The sequence below is a fragment of the Cebus imitator genome, unplaced genomic scaffold, assembly GCF_001604975.1.
Source record: "Cebus imitator isolate Cc_AM_T3 unplaced genomic scaffold, Cebus_imitator-1.0 Scaffold309, whole genome shotgun sequence".
Taxonomy (NCBI): Eukaryota; Metazoa; Chordata; class Mammalia; order Primates; family Cebidae; genus Cebus; species Cebus imitator.
Window position 1 is genome coordinate 2,267,092 of NW_016107624.1, and position 19,951 is coordinate 2,287,042.

General features: G+C 44.1%; 1 protein-coding gene across 2 annotated transcripts in view; it reads right to left on the reverse strand.

Moving 5' to 3' along the window:
* Positions 1 to 18,307, reverse strand: part of TTLL11 (tubulin tyrosine ligase like 11) — a 274,229-nt gene extending 255,922 nt beyond the window's left edge. The window contains exon 1 of one of the 2 annotated variants that reach the window (XM_017503337.2): positions 17,680 to 18,307. In XM_017503337.2, coding sequence (XP_017358826.2) covers positions 17,680 to 18,144 — 465 coding nt within the window. In that variant the 5' untranslated portion in view covers positions 18,145 to 18,307. The remainder of the gene's footprint in view (positions 1 to 17,679) is intronic. The other variant, XM_037729525.1, reaches the window with a different exon arrangement.
* Positions 18,308 to 19,951: the final 1,644 nt, after the last annotated feature.

A 19,951-nucleotide genomic window follows, 5' to 3' on the forward strand; every position in this document is an offset into this window, starting at 1 on the left:
TTTAGTAGAGACGGGGTTTCACCATGTTGACCAGGATGGTCTCGATCTCTTGACCTCGTGATCCACCCGCCTCGGCCTCCCAAAGTGCTGGGATTACAGGCTTGAGCCACTGCGCCCGGCCGGCATATGATATTTTAACGCAGCTCCTAATATCCTCCCCTTTTTTTAAACACCAGAGACGTTTTGAAAAAACCTAAAAAATCACCTATCAAAACTTTTGGCAACAAAACTGCCAAAGTATGTGATATGCTTAAGCCTTACCTCTGGGTCGAAGACCAGGGATGACACAAGAAGTCAGAAGTAATGAGAAGGTCAAGGATGAGCCAGGCATGGTGGCTCACGCCTAGAATCCCAGCACTTTGGGAGGCCAAGGTGGGAGGATCTCTTGAGGCTAGGCATTCATGACTAGCCTGGGCAACATAGTGAGACACCAAAGAAGGATAAGGACAAAGAGAAAGTCAAGCATATCTACTGAATACATTATTTGAGAATTAAAAAGTGTGACTTTACATTTTGATATGGCTGTTTCAAATTAGGCATAATGGCCACACCAAATTAGCTGTATCAAAATGTCTTGCTTTGAACTATGCACTGATGATTAGAATCAAGTATTTGGTGAAGACAGGACCCATAGGTTGGAGAAGATTCATTTGTTTCACTCTCTTTTCCAGTATTTGTCATTATATTCTTCAAAAGCAAGTATTTATAGGAACTCTCACAGAGTTGAGCATAAATTGCTAAAACTCTTTTGGAAAGAAATTTGGCCATATATTCCAAAAGCCTTAAATGTATATTCTCTGTGGTCTATTTATTTCATTTTTGGAAAGTTATCTTAAGAAAATAATGTGAAATATGCTGGGTGCAGTGATGCACTCCTGTAATCCTAGCAATCTGGGAGGCTGAAGCCGGAGGATTATTGAGACCAAGAGTTCAAGACCAGCCTGGGCAACACATAGAGACCTCATCTCTACAAACAAACGAACAAAAAATACAAAAATTAGCTGAACATGGGGGCACACGCCTTTAGTCCTAGTTAGTTTGGAGGCTCGGGTGACAGGATCACTTGAGGCCAGGAGTTCAAGGCTACAGTGAGCTATGTTCATGCCCCTGCACTCCAGCCTGAGCAACACAGTGAGACCTTGTCTCTAAGGACTATATATATATGAAATAAAAGAAGGGGCTGGGCGCAGTGGCTCACACCTGTAATCCCAGCACTTTGGGAGGCCAAGGTGGGTGGATTACGAGGTCAAGAGATCAAGACAATTATGACCAACATGGTGAAACCTTGTCTTTACTAAAAATACAAAAATTAGCTGGATATGGTGGAACACACCAGTAGTCCCAGCTACTCAGGAGGCTGAGGCAGGAGAATTGCTTGAACCCAGGAGGTGGAGGTTGCCGTGATCTGAGATTGTGCCACTGCACTCCAGCCTGGCACCTGGTGACAAAGCGAGACTCTGTCTCAAAAAAAAAAAAAAAAAGAATAAGGAAGAAAGCACATTCCTGAAGAATTTTTAATAGAGGATTCAATCTAAACATTTAATACTAGAAAAATAACTAATGAAATACATCCCACTGAATGAAATATTTTTTAGCAATTAAAATGACATTGATAAAAAGTTGCATAGCAAGGAAAAATATTTAAATTATAATGTGGACATTAATGTTAATGATATAATAAAATTGTATCAGCTTTGTAAAACAAAAATATATATATATGCCCAGAAGAAATACTGGAGAAAAAAGCTTCGACATGAAAGCAGTCATTGCATCTCAATGGTAGGACTATAAATGTTTTAAAAATGTTTTTTTTCCAAATTTTTAAGCAATGTACAAGGATTATTTATACAAGTGAGAAATATGCTTTTTAAATAAAACTAACATCCAGGCTCAAAGCCCAGTCCTGCACTGAAGGACTTACATAAACACTAACTTCTGATGGTCTTACTTCTAAGGGGCCAGGAGCTCACACTCCCTTCAGAGGCGCAGTACAGTCCACTAGAACAAGACCTGACCTACGAGCCAGAAGACCCAGGCTCTAGTTCTAAGTTATGTGTCTCTTACCACCTCTGAAGGGTAGAAGAGTTGAAAGAAAACAAACACTGATTGCATGCTGACTTTCATTTCATTATTTCTGTTGTGCAGAAGGAGGATAGTTTGATCCCAGGAGGCGAAGGTTACAGTGAACCAAGATCTCACCACTGCACTCCAGCCTCTGTGACAGTGAGACCTCTCTAGAAAAACGAAATATGTGTATATTTATATTTATATACAGCATATATTGGTATCTCTACATATGATTTATATTGTAGTGGTAATCAGCAGTTTACCGAATAACTTGATTCTCTTCTTTACACCCTCATGGTGAAACTGCACATCCCCCATCGCTCTGAGGTTAGCCATGGTCATAAGTATATGATTAACACGGAACAACCCCCTAAGTACCATGATGCCTCATCTGACAGAACTAATATGTGGTGGGGATTCAAACCCAAATCTATAGATGCTGAGACATCTGTACAATAGAAATAATGAAATCTACCATACTTACTGCACAAAGTCAAAGTCATGTTAGGTAAATCTATGTGAAAGTTTCATATAAAATATCCAGATCCATGGACACGTAAAACTCTAAGGCTTTCCACACAACCTCTTAATTCGCTAGATATTTCATAGCACCTGAAGGTAGAATTATATGTTTCTTCTGCCTTCTTAAGCTAACAAGTCAAAAGTAATTAAGGACTTTTTTAGTGAATTAGAAGAAGAAATTTTTTAATTACAATGCAGATCATGTAAGGCAAATGATTATTTGGTAGACATTTAAATAACCAAGGGTGAAAATATTTACAATGTGTATGAGATAAAAAGTGTGTACCTATGCAAAAATCTTGCATGTTCTTCACATGTACCCCAAAACCTAAAATGCAATAAAATAAATAAATGGGGAAAAAAAAAGTAACTATCCATAATATTTAAGAACCAAAAAGAAAAAAACATAAACAAAACAACCCAAAAGATGAAAAGAACAAAGAATGCATTCAGTCATTTTACAGATGAAGCAAGACAAATGAACTAACTTAGCAAAAAGTTCAACCTTGTTGACAATCAGAGAAATGTAAATTAAAAGAACACATTTATACCTGTCAGTCTGGCAAAGATACACAAGATGAATAGTATATAGTATTGGAGCAGATATGCAAAGACAGGCAGTCTCAAACCCTGCTGAGGGCAATTTGATAGTAACTATCAAAATACAAAGTACATATGCCCTTTGACCCAACCATTCCTAGGAATTTATCCTACAGAAGTATTTGCACAAACACATACTTAAAATGCCTGAAAAGGCCAGGTGCAGTGGCTCACACCTGTAATTCCAGCACTTCGGGAGGCCAAGGGGGGCAGATCACTTGAGGTCAGGAGTTCAAGACCAGCTTAGCCAACATGGTGAAACCCTGTCTCTACTAAAAATACAAAAATTAGCTAGGCAGGCTGGGCACAGTGGCTCGCGCTTGTAATCCCAGCACTTTAGGAGGCCAAGGCGGGTGGAGGTCAAGAGATCGAGACTATCCTGGCCAACTCGGTGAAACTCCATCTCTACTAAAAATACAAAAATTAGCTGGGCATGGTGGTGTGCACCTGTAGTTCCAGTTATCTGAGAGGCTGAGGCAGGAGAATCGCTTGAACCCAGGAGGCGAAGGTTGCAGAGAGCTGATATCGTGCCACTGCACTCCAGCCTGGTGACAGAGTGAGACTCCATTTCAAAAAAAAAAAAATTAGCTAGGCATGGTGGTACACGCCTCTAATCCCAACTACTCTGGAGGCCGAGGCACAAGAATTGCTTGGGAGGAAGAGGTTGCAGTGAGCCAAGATAGCGCCATTGCACTCCAGCCTGAGTGACAGAGCAAGACTCCATCTCAAAAAAAAAAAAAAGGTCTGAAGAGTGATGTTTACTGCACCACTCTTTGTTATAGCAAAGAAAACACATGGAAACAACATGCATCAGTAAATTGTGGTACATGCATAAAATGGACTATTAGGTTGTTAAAATGAAATGAATCTATGCATACTAACAGAGAAAGGTGTACATGAGGTACTGCTAGAAAAGCAGTTGCCAAATACTATATACATGGTATAACTGCAGCATTTTAAAAAATGAAACATCTGCTGGGTACAGTGGCTCATACCTGTAATCCCAGCACTTTGGGAGGCCAAGGCAGGAGAATCACTTGAGCCTAGGAGACTAGCTTGGGCAACATGGCACAATGTTGTCTCTACAAAAAAATATAAAAAATTAGCTGGGCATGGCGTGCACCTGCAGTCCCAACTCCCGGGGGCAAGGGGAGCTGAGATGGGAGGATGGTTTGTGCCCAGGAGGCGGAGGCTGCAGTGAGCCAAGATCGCAGCACTGCACTCCAGCCTGGGTAACAGAGCAAGGCCCTCTCTAGAAAGAAAAATAAAATATACATATATTAATATTTATACATAGCATATATTTGTATCTCTACATGTGATTTATATCATGGTGGTAATTAGCACAGTTTACCCAAAAGCCTGATTCTCCTCTTTACACCCTCATGGTGGGACTGCACATCCCCCATCCCTCTGAGGTTAGCCATGGCCATGTAACTTGCTTCAGCAAATAAAATGTGAGCTGAAGTGATGCATCTCTTCTGGGTAGAAGTTTTAAAAACTTGTGCAAATTGACCACCACAAGCCCTTTCCCTCCCTCAGTGACTCCTGGAAGCAGGTGTCACAATGGGAGACCAGGATCTCAATAACCAAGATGATGAGAGACCCCTGCTCCCCCATCCCACCAACCCCCATTGAACGCACAGCGTGGGCAAGAAATAAACTTTGGTTGTATTAAGCCACTGCTATTTTGTGGTTGTTACTATAGCACATTTAGCCAGCCTGATATATACAATAATAAGAAAAAATATGGGCCATGCCTAAAATCCCTGCACTTTGGGAAATAGGCATGTGGATCACAAGGTCAGGAGTTCAAGACCAGCCTGGCCAACATGGTGAAACCCCATCTCTACTAAAAATACAAAAATTAGCCAGGCATGGTGGCACACACATGTAATCCCAGCTATTTAGGAGGCCAAGGCACGAGAACTGCTTGAACTAGGGAGGCAGAGGTTACAGTGAGCCAAGATTGCACCACTGCACTCCAGCCTGGGCAACAAAGCAAGACTCCATCTCAGAAAAAAAGAAAAGAAAAGAAAAGAAAAGAAAAGAAAAGAAAAGAAAAGAAAAGAAAGAAAAAGAGAAGGAAAGAATGAATCTGGAAAAATACTTATCAAATTGTGATTCTGACATCACCTCTCAGAAGTGACGTACAGGGGAAGAGGGAAAGGGAGCAGGGTGGGGTGGGTTTTGTTTTAGTTTTTATTTTATATGCTTGGGAACTGTATAAATTTTCATAAGCACATACTGTTTCTGGAATTGGAACAAAGTTATTTACACATAATCTAAGATGTCCAGAAAATGGTCCACTGCTGCTTTTTAAAATTCCAGTAACTCACAGTTCTGACACAATGAGCAATAAAATCTCCCTATGAGCATAAAGAACAAAATAGGAAAACTGGCCTTCATCAGAGTTCTAGGCAGATGCACTGAGGAACTTATTTGAAAAGCAAAAAGATACCCAGGGAAGACTACACAGGAGATAAACTGCCTGTTCTTCCAACTTCATTAAGGGTGTGAAGGTTTTATTCAGATGACAGAGAAGCATATGGGAGAGGGAAGGAAGCCTCCAGAAGTGCCTGCTAGGATGTATAAAGCATTTATAAAAATTACTTGATAATGGTTCAGAAACACCCAGGGAAACAAACATGCACGCAAATGGCAGCAGCAGCAGCTGGCAAGGCGCAACTTGACACAAGGAGGAAGCAGAGATGGAAGTCCACCTGGAATACGGAAACTGAATCCTTCTCTCCAGCAAAATAATAACCTCTGTGAAGGAATCTGAGGGACATGACTTGGCTTCAGAAGAGCAATCACAAAGAAAGGAGGGGTTCAAACCTAATTAGAGGATGGCAAGCTGATCTGCCTGTTCATACCATCCATTTTTCTGTTGACAAAATTTAATTAAGATATCACTGAGACTCACCAGAGGGAAAGCCAAACCAACATATATTCTTAATGTGCCAGGCACTTTTAAGATTTTCTGACTTCGGTGGGAGGATTCCCAAGATGGCCGAATAAGAGGCAGCTCCAGAAAGTACCTAGCAACGAGAGAGATGCAGAAGCTGAGTGGCCTCCACAATTCCAAACAAGGTACCACGTTCATTTGCGGGTCTGGTTGGACAGTGGGTATATCAACAAAATTGAAAGAGTTAGAGGAGCAAGATAAAAAAAAATAAAAAGCTAGCAGAAGACAAAAAATAAGTAAGATCACAGCAGAACTGAAGGAGACAGAGACACAAAAAAACCCTTCAAAAAATCAAATCCACGAGCTGGTTTTTTGAAAAGATCAACAAAATAGATAGACTTCTAGCCAGACTAATAAAAAAGAAAAGAGAGAAGAATCAAATAGATGCAATAAAAAACGATAAAGGGAACATCACCACCAACTCCACAGAAATACAAACTAACATCAGAGATTACTACAAACAACTCTATGCACATAAACCAGTAAACCTGGAAGAAATGGATAAATTCCTGGACTCTTGCACTCTTCCAACAGTAAACCAGGAAGAAGTTGAAACCCTGAATAGACCAATAACAAAGGCTGAAATTGAGGCAGCAATTAAGAGTCTACCAACTAAAAAAAGCCCAGGTCCAGGTGGGTTTACAGCCAAATTCTACCAGATGTACAAAGAGGAGCTGGTACCATTCCTTCTGAAATGCTTCCAAACAATACAAAAAGAGGGAATCCTCCCCAACTCATTTTATGAGTCCAACATCAACCTAATACCAAAACCGGGCAGAGATGCAACAAAAAAAGAAAACTTCAGGCCAATATCCATGATGAACATCAATGCAAAAATCTTCAATAAAATACTGGCAAACAGAATGCAACAGAAAATCAAAAAGCTTATTTATCATGATCAAGTAGGCTTCATCCCTGGGACGCAAGGCTGGTTCAACAATTCACAAGTCTATAAATGTAATCCATCACATAAACAGAACCAAAGACAAAAACTACATGATTATCTCCATAGATGCAGAGAAGGGCTTTGACAAAATTCAACAGCCCTGTATGCTAAAAACTCTCAACAAACTAGGTATCAATGGAATGTATCACAAAATAATAAAAGCTATTTATGACAAACCCACAGACAATATCATACTGAACAGGCAAAAACTGGAAGCATTCCCTTTGAAATCTGGCACTAGACAAGAATGCCCTCTCTCACCACTCCTATTCAATATAGTATTGGAAGTTCTAGCTGGAGCAATCAGGCAAGAAAAAGAAATAAAGGGTATTCAATTAGGAAAAGAGGAAGCCAAATTGTCTTTATTTGCAGATGACATGACTGTAAATTTAGAAGACCCCATCGTCTCAGCCCAAAAACTCCTGAAACTGATAAGTAACTTCAGCAAAGTCTCAGGATACAAAATCAATGTGCAGAGATAACAAGCATTTCTATACACCAATAACAGACAGAGAGCTCCCATTCACAATTGTGAATTGTGAACTACCATTCACAATTGCTACAAAGAGAATAAAATACCTAGGAATACAACTAACAAAGGATGTAAAGGACCTCTTCAAGGAGAACTACAAACCACTGCTCAGTGAAATAAGAGAGGACACAAACAGATGGAAAAACATCCCATGCTCATGGTTGGGAAGAATCAACATCGTGAAAATGGCCATACTGCCCAAAGTAATTTATAGATTCAATGCTATCCCCATTAAGCTACCAATGACCTTCACAGAACTGGAAAAAACCACTTTAAACCTCATATGGAACCAAAAGAGAGCCCGCATAGCCAAAACAACCCTAAACAAAAAGAGCAAAGCCAGAGGCATCACGCTGCTTGACTTCAAACTATACTACAAGGCCACAGTAATCAAAACAGAATGGTACTGGTACCAAAACAGAGACATAGACCAATGGAACAGAACAGAGGCCTCAGAAGCAACACCACACATCTACAATCATCTGATCTTTGACAATCCTGACAAAAACAAGCAATGGGGAAAGGATTCCCTGTTTAATAAATGGTGTTGGGAAAACTGACTAGCCATGTGCAGAAAGCTGAAACTGGACCCCTTCCCGAAACCTTACACTAAAATTAACTCCAGATGGATTAAAGATCTAAACATAAGACCTAACACCATAAAAACCCTAGAAGAAAACCAAGGCAAAACCATTCAGGACGCAGGCATAGGCAAGGACTTCATGGCTAAAACACCAAAAGCAATGGCAACAAAAGCCAAAACAGACAAATGGGATCTAATTAAACTCCAGAGCTTCTGTACAGCAAAGGAAACAATCATTAGAGTGAAACAGCAACCAACAAAATGGGAAAAAATGTTTGCAATCTACCCATCTGACAAAGGACTAATATCCAGAATCTACAAAGGGCTAATTGCAGAATCTACAAAGAACTAAAAAAGATTTATAAGAAAAAAACAAACCCATTCAAAAGTGGGTGAAGGATATGAACGGACACTTTACAAAAGAAGACATCTATGAGGCCAACAAACATACGAAAAAATGCTTATCATCACTGGTCATTAGAGAAAGGCAAATCAAAACCACATTGAGATACCATCTCACACCAGTTAGAACAGTGATCATTTAAAAAATCTGGAGACAACAGATGCCAGAGAGGATGTGGAGAAATAGGAAAACTTTTACACTGTTGGTGGGAGTGCAAATTAGTGCAACCATTGTGGAAGACAGTGTGGTGATTCCTCAAGGACCTAAAAATAGAAATTCCATTTGACCCAGCAATCCCATTACTGAATATATACCTAAAGAATTATAAATTAGCCGGGCGCGGTGGCTCAAGCCTGTAATCCCAGCACTTTGGGAGGCCGAGGCGGGTGGATCACAAGGTCTAGAGATCGAGACCATCCTGGTCAACATGGTGAAACCCCGTCTCTACTAAAGCTACAAAAAATTAGCTGGGCATGGTGGCGCGTGCCTGTAATCCCAGCTACTCAGGAGGCTGAGGCAGGAGAATTGCCTGAACCCAGGAGGCGGAGGTTGCGGTGAGCCAAGATCGCGCCATTGCACTCCAGCCTGGGTAACAAGAGCGAAACTCCGTCTCAAAAAAAAAAAAAGAATTATAAATTGTTCTATCATAAAGACACATGCACACGTATGTTCATTGCAGCACTGTTTACAATAGCAGACTTGGAACCAACCCAAATGTCCATCAATGATAGACTGGATAAAGAAAATATGGCACAGACACACCATGGAATACCACACAGCCATAAAAAACAATGAGTTCGTGTCCTTCATAGGGACATGGATGAATCTGGAAATCATCATTCTCAACAAACTGACACAAGAACAGAAAACCAAACACCACATGTTCTCACTCATAGGCGGGTGTTGAACAATTAGAACACATGGACACAGGGAGGGGAGCATCACACACAGCAGTCTGTAGTTGAGGGCTAGGGGAGGGACAGCAGGGGGTGGGGAGGGATGAGGGGGGAAATCCCAGATATAGGTGACGGGGGGATGAAGGCAGCAAACCACCTTGCCATATATGTACCTATGCAACAATCCTGCATGATCTGCACATGTACCCCAGAACCTAAAGCACAATACAAAAAAAAAAAAAAAAATTTCTGACTTCATCCTCACCACGACTCGCTAGTATTTTATACTCAGTCTTAGAGATGAGGTAAAGCAACTTGTCCAGGGGCACAAAGCTACTATGTGATCCAGGAAATTTGTATCTTTTCCACATGGCTTCATGTAGAATAACATCTGTTTTCCCTGTGAAACCTAAAGTCAAGATACTGATGTCACTCAAATGGTTAAAATGAGTTTCCCATGATGACGTACGTAATCAATATACCAAAGTATGCGACAGGCCGGGCGAGGTGGCTCACACCTGTAATCCCAATACTTTGGGAGGCCGAGGTGGGAAGATCATCTGAGGTCATGAGTTCAAGACCAGCCTGGCCAACATGGTGAAACCCCATCTCTACTAAAAGTACAAAAATTAGCCAGGCATGGTGACAGGCACCTGTAGTCCCAGCTACTCAAAAGGCCTTTTGAGACAGGAGAATCGCTAAAACCTGGGAGGCAGAGGTTGCAGTGAGCCAAGATTGCACCACTGTACTCCAACCTGGGCAACAGAGGGAGACTCCACCCCAAAAAAACAAACAGATGAAAAACAAAGTATGAGACAGGAACCAGGTCCAGAATGGAAACTGTAAAACATTCAACTAGACTCAGGAAACTTTATATAATTGATTTAAAAAGAAAAAAAACCATGAAATCAGTGTTATTTTTAACATCTTAAACCTAGACTACGTCAAGTTGACATTCACCCAGAATGCAACTGTCCCTTACACTGCAGCCACCTGTGTGTGGCTGTGTCATCTGCTGTATCCCCAAGATGCCAAACATGGCCTGGCACAAAGTAGATCTCAAAATATTTATTAAATGAGTTAAATTAGCTGGTCATACCTGCACTGATTAACCAGTAAGCTACATATATGGACCACATTTTAAAATACATTTCCCCCTCGTTTAAGAAAAAAAAAAAAAAAAAAAGATCAAATAACCAATGCCTGTAATTACACAATAGAAAGAAAGGACTCTACACTAACTGAATATCTACAGTGTGTCAAGCATTGGGTTCAGGCAATTTACATACATTCCTTCATTTACTCTTACAAAAACTGTGAGATCGCACTAGCCTATTGCTACAGTTGAAGAAACTGAGTCTCAGACAGGTTCTGTATTTAGGACACAGTTTAGTCACACAAGCAATCAGAGGCAAGGATTTTAACCTACACCTGTCTGATTTCAAAGCCCATGCCAACCACAAGATACAATGCTTCCCCTTGAAAGAAAGCACTTAAATCGTGGTTGGTTACCTTTACAGTATGTTCAAGAATAGATTTAAATAAAAAATAAAACGTATATTGAATTTTTGCCTTAAACTTCTGCTGATACCAGAATCCAAAACACTAGCAAAATTGTGGCACAGTAAACTGTACGTTTTATAACATGGAAAACAGCCTAACAATTACAACACCTGTTTAAAAACACACAGACACAATTTTAATTTATAGGAGTTATAGAACTTGAATGTGAGCTCCTTGAATTCATTGTCTCTTAAAGGACTGTTTAAGGAGTTAGTGTGGATTCATGAAGCTATTACCCAGGTTGTATTGTTCAAATAACAGTGGATTGTGATTTTTATGTTATGACAAGTATAACTTGCAACAGAAAAATTCCAATAGATTAGACATTAAAATAACATATCTGCTGAAGGAGAACATTTGATGGCATAGGGTATATAATGTTTTTTAAATATAGTGCTATTTTTAAAAAATGGGAAGTAAGTCTCAATGGCCATCATTGAAAATAGAAAGGGAGGGAAGGTTAGACTACCCAATATTTCATTTTATACTCTGCCTTCTTCCAAAAGGAATCCAAGAGGAAAGATTCAAATAGCTGGCTTACATTCCACAGAGAAGGAAGGCAACCCAGGTAGTCAAATGGCACAGGAATCGCATCTCCCCTGTGGGCAGCAGCAAGACAGAATTTGGAAGGCGCAGGCACCAAACGCTCCCTCTGCCAGGCAGGATATATTTCAGTGTGTTTTATTTTAAGTCCTGTTTGCATTATTGCTCTCCTGATTCTGACTGATTCCAATGTCACTCGAGTTATGGGTCAAATGAGGAATGGGAAAGTTAAGAAGTAAAGAATCATAAAACACACTTAAAAGTGGGCTTCGGAACAAAAAAAGACTACTGCTTGAACCCTGGCTTTCTCATTTACTTGCTGTGCCCACCTCAGTTTCTTCTGTTGTTACTTGAGAATAATAACGATGATAGTGATGGTAATAGAACAACTTCTTGCAGAATGGTTTGTAGCAAAGGATTAGCAAAGAAGGAGGTGTATGACTGAAAACTGGCTACAAGCCAGAGCCCTAGATGGCTCTGCCACTGGTTACCTGTGTGGCCATGGGCTGGCCCTGCACTGGCCTCCCGCTAAGCCTCAGTTCCCTCATCTGTAAGTTGAAGATGATAATGCAGTCTATTTTAGAAAGTTGTTGTGAGGATTCCATAAATAATGTATAGTAAATACTCAATACAATTATTTTTTGAGATGGAGTCTCACTGTGTTGCCCCCCGCTGAAGGGCAGTGACTCCATCTCAGCTCACTGCAACCTCCGCCTCTCAGGTTCAAGTGATTCTCATGCTTCAGCCTCTCAATACAATTTTTCATGAGCATCAAATACTTAGTACCATGCCTTGCACATAACCCATATTTAATAAACAGTAACTAATATTATACACATTGTAAATAGATCAATATACTAAGGGTATACTTGTTCTAAAGAAAGGCTGGACACATTTCAGGAAACAATGCATGATTTGGAGTCTCTGAAACAAAGACTTCATATTGTAATAGATCTCAGGACAGGGGCTTATTCAAACTGTCATCAACAAAGTTCCCTCTATGAAATCTCTCAGAGCCCTCATTCACATTAGCTGGTGGCCATGGAACCACTGTGCACATATACACAACCTACATCTCCAAGGAGGGCAGCTCACAACAAAAGCAGCATCTATTCTCCATGGTGTCTTTCCTCTAAGGTGTTTTTTAATGAGGATAGAAAAATGACAGAAGAATCCATGAGGGATGGTGAGACTTCACAGGATGGGAGGAGGACCGTACAAATCCATACGCATTGAGCATCTGCTGTGAACCAGGCACCATGCCTTCTCTCATGTTGCAACTTCAGTGGTGACTCTGTAAACATGATTTTGCAATTTGAGAATAACTTCAGTCTTGTCTACAAGTTTACAGAGCTCACATCTGTGACTCTTCCCTTTCAGAAACAAATTTAACACTGTGGACACAGTTAAATTAGACCTGACCAGAACGGGTATGACTGTAAACTGAATCATCTGAGAGCTGGCATGGTTCACTTGGGACTGAAGGAGAGTGGGCAAGGGAGGCTGGGTCTATATATGGCAAGCAATCTGTGATCAAACTCAGTCAGAAGCACAAGCTTCTTGGCATGGCCTTCAACATGCTCTGTGATCTGGCTCCTTCTTCATCGCTCTCCACTCCCCTACGTGCTCCCTAAGCTGCCATCATCCCACCCTGCATATAAAACGTGGTCCATACTGCCTGCCTTGCTGTCCCTACTCTGTATGGAACGTCCTTGACTTACCTCCCAGACCAAACTGTAACGGTCTGCTTGCATTTATTCCTCCTCCCACACCAGGAGCTCCTGGAGGGCAAGGAGTGTATTGTGTTCACATCTATATCTGTGACCGCCAGCCCAGTGTTTTCCAATAGAGAGCACAGAATTGAAGCCTGAAGTCAAATGGAATGCCTATTTCAAATGCTAGCTCTGTTCCTTACTAGCTGTGTGGCCTCGGGTAAGTTAACATTTGTGTACTTCCATTTTCTCATCTGTAGAAGGGACACAATAAGGCACTTAGTTTACTGTGTTGTTGGGAGGGTCAAATAATTTGCATATATGTAGAACACTTAAACAGCACCTGGAACAGAGTAAGAGCTATATAAAGATTTATTATCATGGTGTTGGTGGTTGTTGTTAAATATATGTGGAATAAAGAAAAGTGAAAAAGGGGCCGGGGTGGTGGCTCATGACTGTAATTCCAGCACTTTGAGAGGCTGAGGCGGGTAAATCACTTGAGGTCAGGAGTTCAAGACCAGCCTGGCCAACACAGTGAAACCCCATCTCTACTAAAAATACAAAAATCAGCCAGGCATGGTGGTGCATGTCTGTAATCTCAGCTACTCAAGAGGCTGAGGCAGGAGAATTGCTTGAACCTGGGAGGCAGAGGTTGCAGTGAGCCAAGATCGCGCCACTGCACTCCAGCCTGCTTGATAGAGCGATACCCTGTCTCAAAAAAAAAAATTAAAAAAAAGGAAGGAGGGAGATTGTGTGCCCTGCAGCTGAGCAAACTTCTGAATTCACATGCTAGTTCAGTTCTACCCTATTAAAGTAGACAGTGATACAGAGCTCCTCCTTATGCACACATAAAAGGAGATGCAACTTTCACTCTGGTTGGTGTTCACGACCTTATTTCTTACCTGGGCTACACCCATCCACTCCCACCGAAGCCAGCCACCTGGGTACTCCCCAACCCTGCGGCCACACAGCATGACATGCAAGAGACACTGTTGCTCGCTCCGTTCCACTGCAGCCCCCAGAAGTAGTTCTTGCTCTTAGAACATCCGTGCTTGGGAGTTCAAGATGATCTTATCCAATATCACCCCCATAACAGACGGGGAAAGACAGGCCTAGAGAGGTCACATGTTTGTACTTTCTTAGTACCAGGGATATACATATGTTACTTTTCACACAGTCAACTTTGTAGGAGGTACTAAGAATACTAGTACCTTAAATTTTATTTAAAATTTAAATAAAAATTTAAAGCAGGAAGGAACTTTAAAGTTTAGCTACTCTGGCACTTTTCAACCTCCACACTCCAGGGTGTCAAGATAAGCTCTGTTGCAACTATTCCATAATTCATTTGATAAATATTTATTGAGTACCTACAATGTACTGTACATTAGGGACATGAGTCAGATACCACCTTTGCCCTCAGGACTTCATACACTAATGAGGAAGGGTGATATTAATAATCACAAGTCTAATAGTAGAGTTTTATTGTTGCAAGTGAATTACGTTATTTTAATTTTCAATTTTTTTTTTTTTTTTTTTTTTTAGAGACAGGGTCTTGCTGGAGTACAGTGGCACAATCATAGCTCACTGTATCCTTGATCTCCTGAACTCAAGTGATCCTCCCACCTCAGCCTCCCAAGTAGCTGAAATTATAGGCATGAGCCACCACTCAGCAAATTATATTTTAAAATACACTAGAATAGGCATCTCCACTTATATGCCACTGTGCTCTCTGAGCGGGAAAAAAAGGCAGGGTTGGAGGTGGAAGAAGCAGTTACAGGTAGTACCCTGGAAACTGCCTACTTCCCAGGGTTGACCAGCGCAGGAGTCTCATGTAGATCAACATTACCATTACGTGGCTGCCGAAGTAGAGAGTCTGGAAACCACTGAACTAGCTCTGCCCACCCCTACTTTACAGATAAGCAAACTGAGGCCTGAAGGGTTTAACTGACTTGCCTTGACAAATGGAAGAACACTAAAATACTGTCAATGGCTCACATAATCTTCCTCCCCCAGACGGGTCCAAATCCCATCGCATGACATGTGATCTGATCCCTGCTCATTTCTGCAGCCCCATCTCTCACCATTCCACCTCCCATGCTATGATCCAGCCATACTGAATTATATACCAAGTGCTGAAAGGCCCTCTGCTTTGCCCATACCACTCCTGCAACCAGGGATCAAGTCTATGGCCCCTAAATAACTCCAGTTCATTTTCAGCAAGCAGGACTCAGCTCCGGTTTATCTCCTCCAAGAAGTCCTTCCTGGGGTGCCCTTCCTCTACCTCCCACAGCACTTCTACTTTCACGTAGAAACACTTATCACATAATGTATTCATCCATTCAACAAATATTTATTGAGCAGCTTCTACGTGCCAAGAACCTGCGGGTACAGCAATAAACAAAACAAAGCCCCTGCCCTCACGGAGCTTACATTCTAGTGAGGGAAACAGACAATAAATAAACAATATATAATATAATGCCAGGTGAAGTTTAGTACTATGGAAAAAAAAAAAAGACCAAGAGCTGGAGACTGGTGGGAAGGTATCATCTCAAGAAGTGACAGGAGTAAGCCATGCAAATAACTGAAAAGGGAGCATTTCAGGATGCAGCAGCAATAGCCCTATAATGACCGAAATTATTCCTTTACTTATGTTTTATTCCCTATTGAACTATAAAATCCTTGGGGGCAAGGATCACATCTTAAGCATGTTTGATTCCCAGGGCCCAGCATAGAATTTGGCAGCTCCATAGTGGACATTTACAGAATGAGCGAATGAACCTGGGCTGGGATGTATGAGTCCATCTGGTCCCATCTCTCCTAGCAAACAAGATCTGGCCTGCTTCGTGTCACTCTCTCCCACAGGGCTAAGCTAAGTGGAGGCCCCACTTGGGCCAACCTGCCTAGCCTGATTCCATAGCCTGGATTCAGCTGCTGGATTCTCACTTCATTAGGACCACAACACTGACAAGTTGTCCAGTTGTACCTTTTCTAGCCCTTATATCTCTGGCCTGGACCTGGGACCCTGTCTAGAAACCCAGATACTTTAGAACTGAGAGTGTGCCCTTGTTTTCCCCAAGTTTCCCCAGCATGAAAGTTCCCCTCTGAATCCCAAGCCTCAGGGCTGAGGGCCCAGACACCTGGAGTCAGACTTCCCCAGTGGCTAACCTCTATCCACCTGGAAGTCAGTTCTGCCTGATCCTTGACTTCCCTCTGAACCAAATGAGTTCTTTCCTACTGGAACATCAACTCTCTGACCACATCAATCCTTTCTGTGGCCATCTCTCTGTATGTTCCAACTTAATGAAACCATTACCAAGCATCTACCATAGCCAAGGCACAGGGCTAAGTACCTGAGTTCCCTGTTGCCTGTAGCAGATCCCTGTTCCCACTGGCTGTGTCCACACTCAGCTATCCTGACTCAAACTTCTGACACTCCTGAAAGCGCATTCAATACCCTATATGCTGCAAATGCAGTCAAATGGCTTTATCCACTCAGCCAACTGCAACAGACACCTCTAGAGTCACTGGTGCTCCATCCCACCCCCTGCCAGTGTAACAGGGGCTAAGGGATGATAACTCATGTCATCATTCACCCTTTGATTCACCACTTACTGACACCCGCTGTATGCCAAGCCTGGAATATAAAATACAGTGCCTACACAGATGATGATGACAATGGTAGTCCCGGTGGTGGTGATGGTGATGAGGTTGAGGAAGAAAGGAGAGGGTGGTAACATAAGTTACCATTTATTGCAGACCTGTGCTATAAAACACTAAGCAGTGAGTCTTCTAATGCTAACAAGATGATGAGATAAGTATAATTGGTCTCACTTTACAGAGAAGGGAATAAGCTGAAGAGGTGAAGCAACTTGCTCAAGGTCACACAGCTAAGTAGCAGAGTGAAGTGAGACCCTAGGCCCGTCTGCCTCCAAAATATAAACTGTTCCACTGCCCCAGAGTCACACAGCAAATGCTAAACAAATAGAACTTTAATGAAGAAGTGAGAGAGCGGGTCCGGGGCCCCAGGGGCTTACAAGCTGCTGGAGGAGACAGACATACAACCAGCAGAGGCGAGTGCTGATGGCTGGGGACAGACAAAAAGCTGCAGGGGAGCCAGAAGAGGGAGTGGCTAACTTGACCTGGAGGGGTCTGGAAAGCTCTGTTGGAGGAAGTGACTTAGGGGGTGGGCCTTAGAGGATGAGTGGTTTGCGGCTGACCAGCAGGCCGAGCGTGGTGCACAGCAGGAGCTCAGCCCTTCCCCGCCGACCTGACCTGGGCAGTGCCGGGACCTCTGAGGTCGTCCTGTCCACCCCACTGCGCCCACGCGGCCGGGCCGGGCCTCACCTCCTTCCACTTGAGCTGGCGGATGCTGATCTTCAGGGCATCCAGGGAGGTCCTGGCCTTGGAGCTGTCCACGGTGACCGGCCGCTGGTAGCAGTTCTCGCCGGAACGGTGGCCCGAGCTCCGCTTGCGGCTTCGGCCCTTGCCCAGGGGCTTCCCGTGCAGGCAGAGGCCCCGCGCCGGCTTCGGCTTGGACGGAGGCAGTGTGGGCGGCGGCCGCTGAGGGACCCGGGCGTCCCCCTCCTCAACCAAGCTGGGCTGCGCCAGGGCCCGGGTGGGGGCCGCCTTGGGCTGCTCCTCCCCGGCCTTGCGCTCGGGCTCCCCGGCCGCGCCCGAGTCCACGCGGACCTGTTCCTCCGCCGTCTCCGCGGTGGCCTCGGCCTCAGCCTTGGCCGCTGCTTTGGCCGCGGCCACCGCCTCCGCCTCCCACCGGGCCGCCAGCTCACTCTCGGAGCTGCCCCGCCGCATGGCGCTCAGGGCCGGCGCCAGTGCCAGTGCCGCCGCCGCCGCCGCTCCGCCGCCCCGGCCCGCCACCAAACTGCCGCCACTGCCTCCGCTGCCGCCGCTGCCACGCACTCCCCGCCCGAGCCCGTTGCCATGATCGCTCAGGCTCGGGTTGACAGCCGCAGTCGCCGCCTCGAGACGGAATCCGGGAAGGGACAATTGTCGATCCAGCCCCAGCGACCTCATAGGCGAGGCTGCCCACGTGACCCTGACTGTCACAGAGGCAGCGGCGGCCATGTTGGAAGAGGGCAATGAGCCGCCAGAACCCGCCCACCCCGCGGAGTCGCTGAACTTCTGAACCTCCTGGGCGCAGAACTCAGAGTGGCGAGGAGAGGCGGGAGGGCAGACGGAGCGCGCGTGGGGCCCTGAGCCCGGGGACTGGGGAGCCTCAAGCAGGAGGCTCAGTCCCCGCCAACACACTCGCTGGGATAACTCTAGATAGGACGGAGGAGGCGCCCCCCGATGGGAACGTCAGTGCAGTGGACGTGACCAGCACAGGCCCTACGGGAGCAGAGTGTTCCACTGAAGAAACCCTCTGCTGGTCCTTTGAGCGCCCCCAGATAAGGGAGGCACTTTTCTCAGGGAGCTCCCGATGGGATGGGGAAGCCCCCTACAGATTCCTCCCACTCGAGTCGAGTTGAGGATATTACCGATTTTTCTTTTTTCTTTTTCTTTTTTTTTTTTTTGCTGACAGGATCTCGCTCTGACACCCGGACTGGAGTGCAGTCGCGCGATGTCGGCTCACTGCAGCAGCCTCAACTTGCCGAGGTCAAGCGATCCTCCCACCTCAACCTCCCGAGTAGCTGGGACTACACGAACCCACCACTACGCCCGACTAATTTTTGTATTTTTCGTAGAAACGTGGCTTCGCCATGTTTCCCAGGCTGTTCTCAAACTCCTGACCTCAGGTGATCCGCCCGCCTTGGCCTCCCAAAGTGCTAGGAATACAGGCGTGAACAACCAAGTCCAGCCTGACTGCTTTTTCTTTTCTTTGTTGTTGTTGTTAAGATGGGATTTCGTTCTTGTCGCCCACGCTGAGGCGAATGGTGCGATCTCGGCCCACTGCATCTTCCACCTCCTGGGTTCAAGTGATTCTCTGCCTCAGCCTCCGGAGTAGCTGGGATTGCAGGCACCTGCCACCACGCTGGCTAATTTTTGTATTTTCAATAGTGACGGGATTTCACCATGTTGGCCAGGCTGGTCTCAAACTCCTGACCTCAGATGATCTGCCCTCCTCAGCCTCCCAAAATGCTAGGATTAATCAGTCCTAGAGGCGTGAACCACCATATCCAGCCTAATTGCCCTTTTTTTCTTTACTTTTTGTTTGTTTGTTGTTGAGACAGAGTTTCATTCTTGTCGCCCAGGCTGGGGTGCAATGGTGCGATCTCAGCTCACTGCAGCTTCCTCCTCCCGGGTTCAAGCGATTCTCCTGCCTCAGGAGATTCTCCTGCCAGGTAGCTGGGGTTGCGTCCGCAACCACACTTGGCTGATTTTTGCATTTTTAGTAGAGATGGGTTTCACCATGTTGGCCAGACTGATCTCAAACTCCTGATCTCAGATGATCCGCCCGCCTCGGCCTCCTAAACTGCTAGGATTACAAGCTCAAGCCACTGCGTCCAGCCTGACTGCTTTTGCTTCTATCACTTTTTTTGTGGTGGTAAAATATACATAACAAAGTTTGCCATTGTAACATTTTTAGCGTAGGTTCAGGTGGCGTTCTGTACATTCATATTGTAGTGCAACCAGCACCACTAGGGGTCTCCGGAACTTT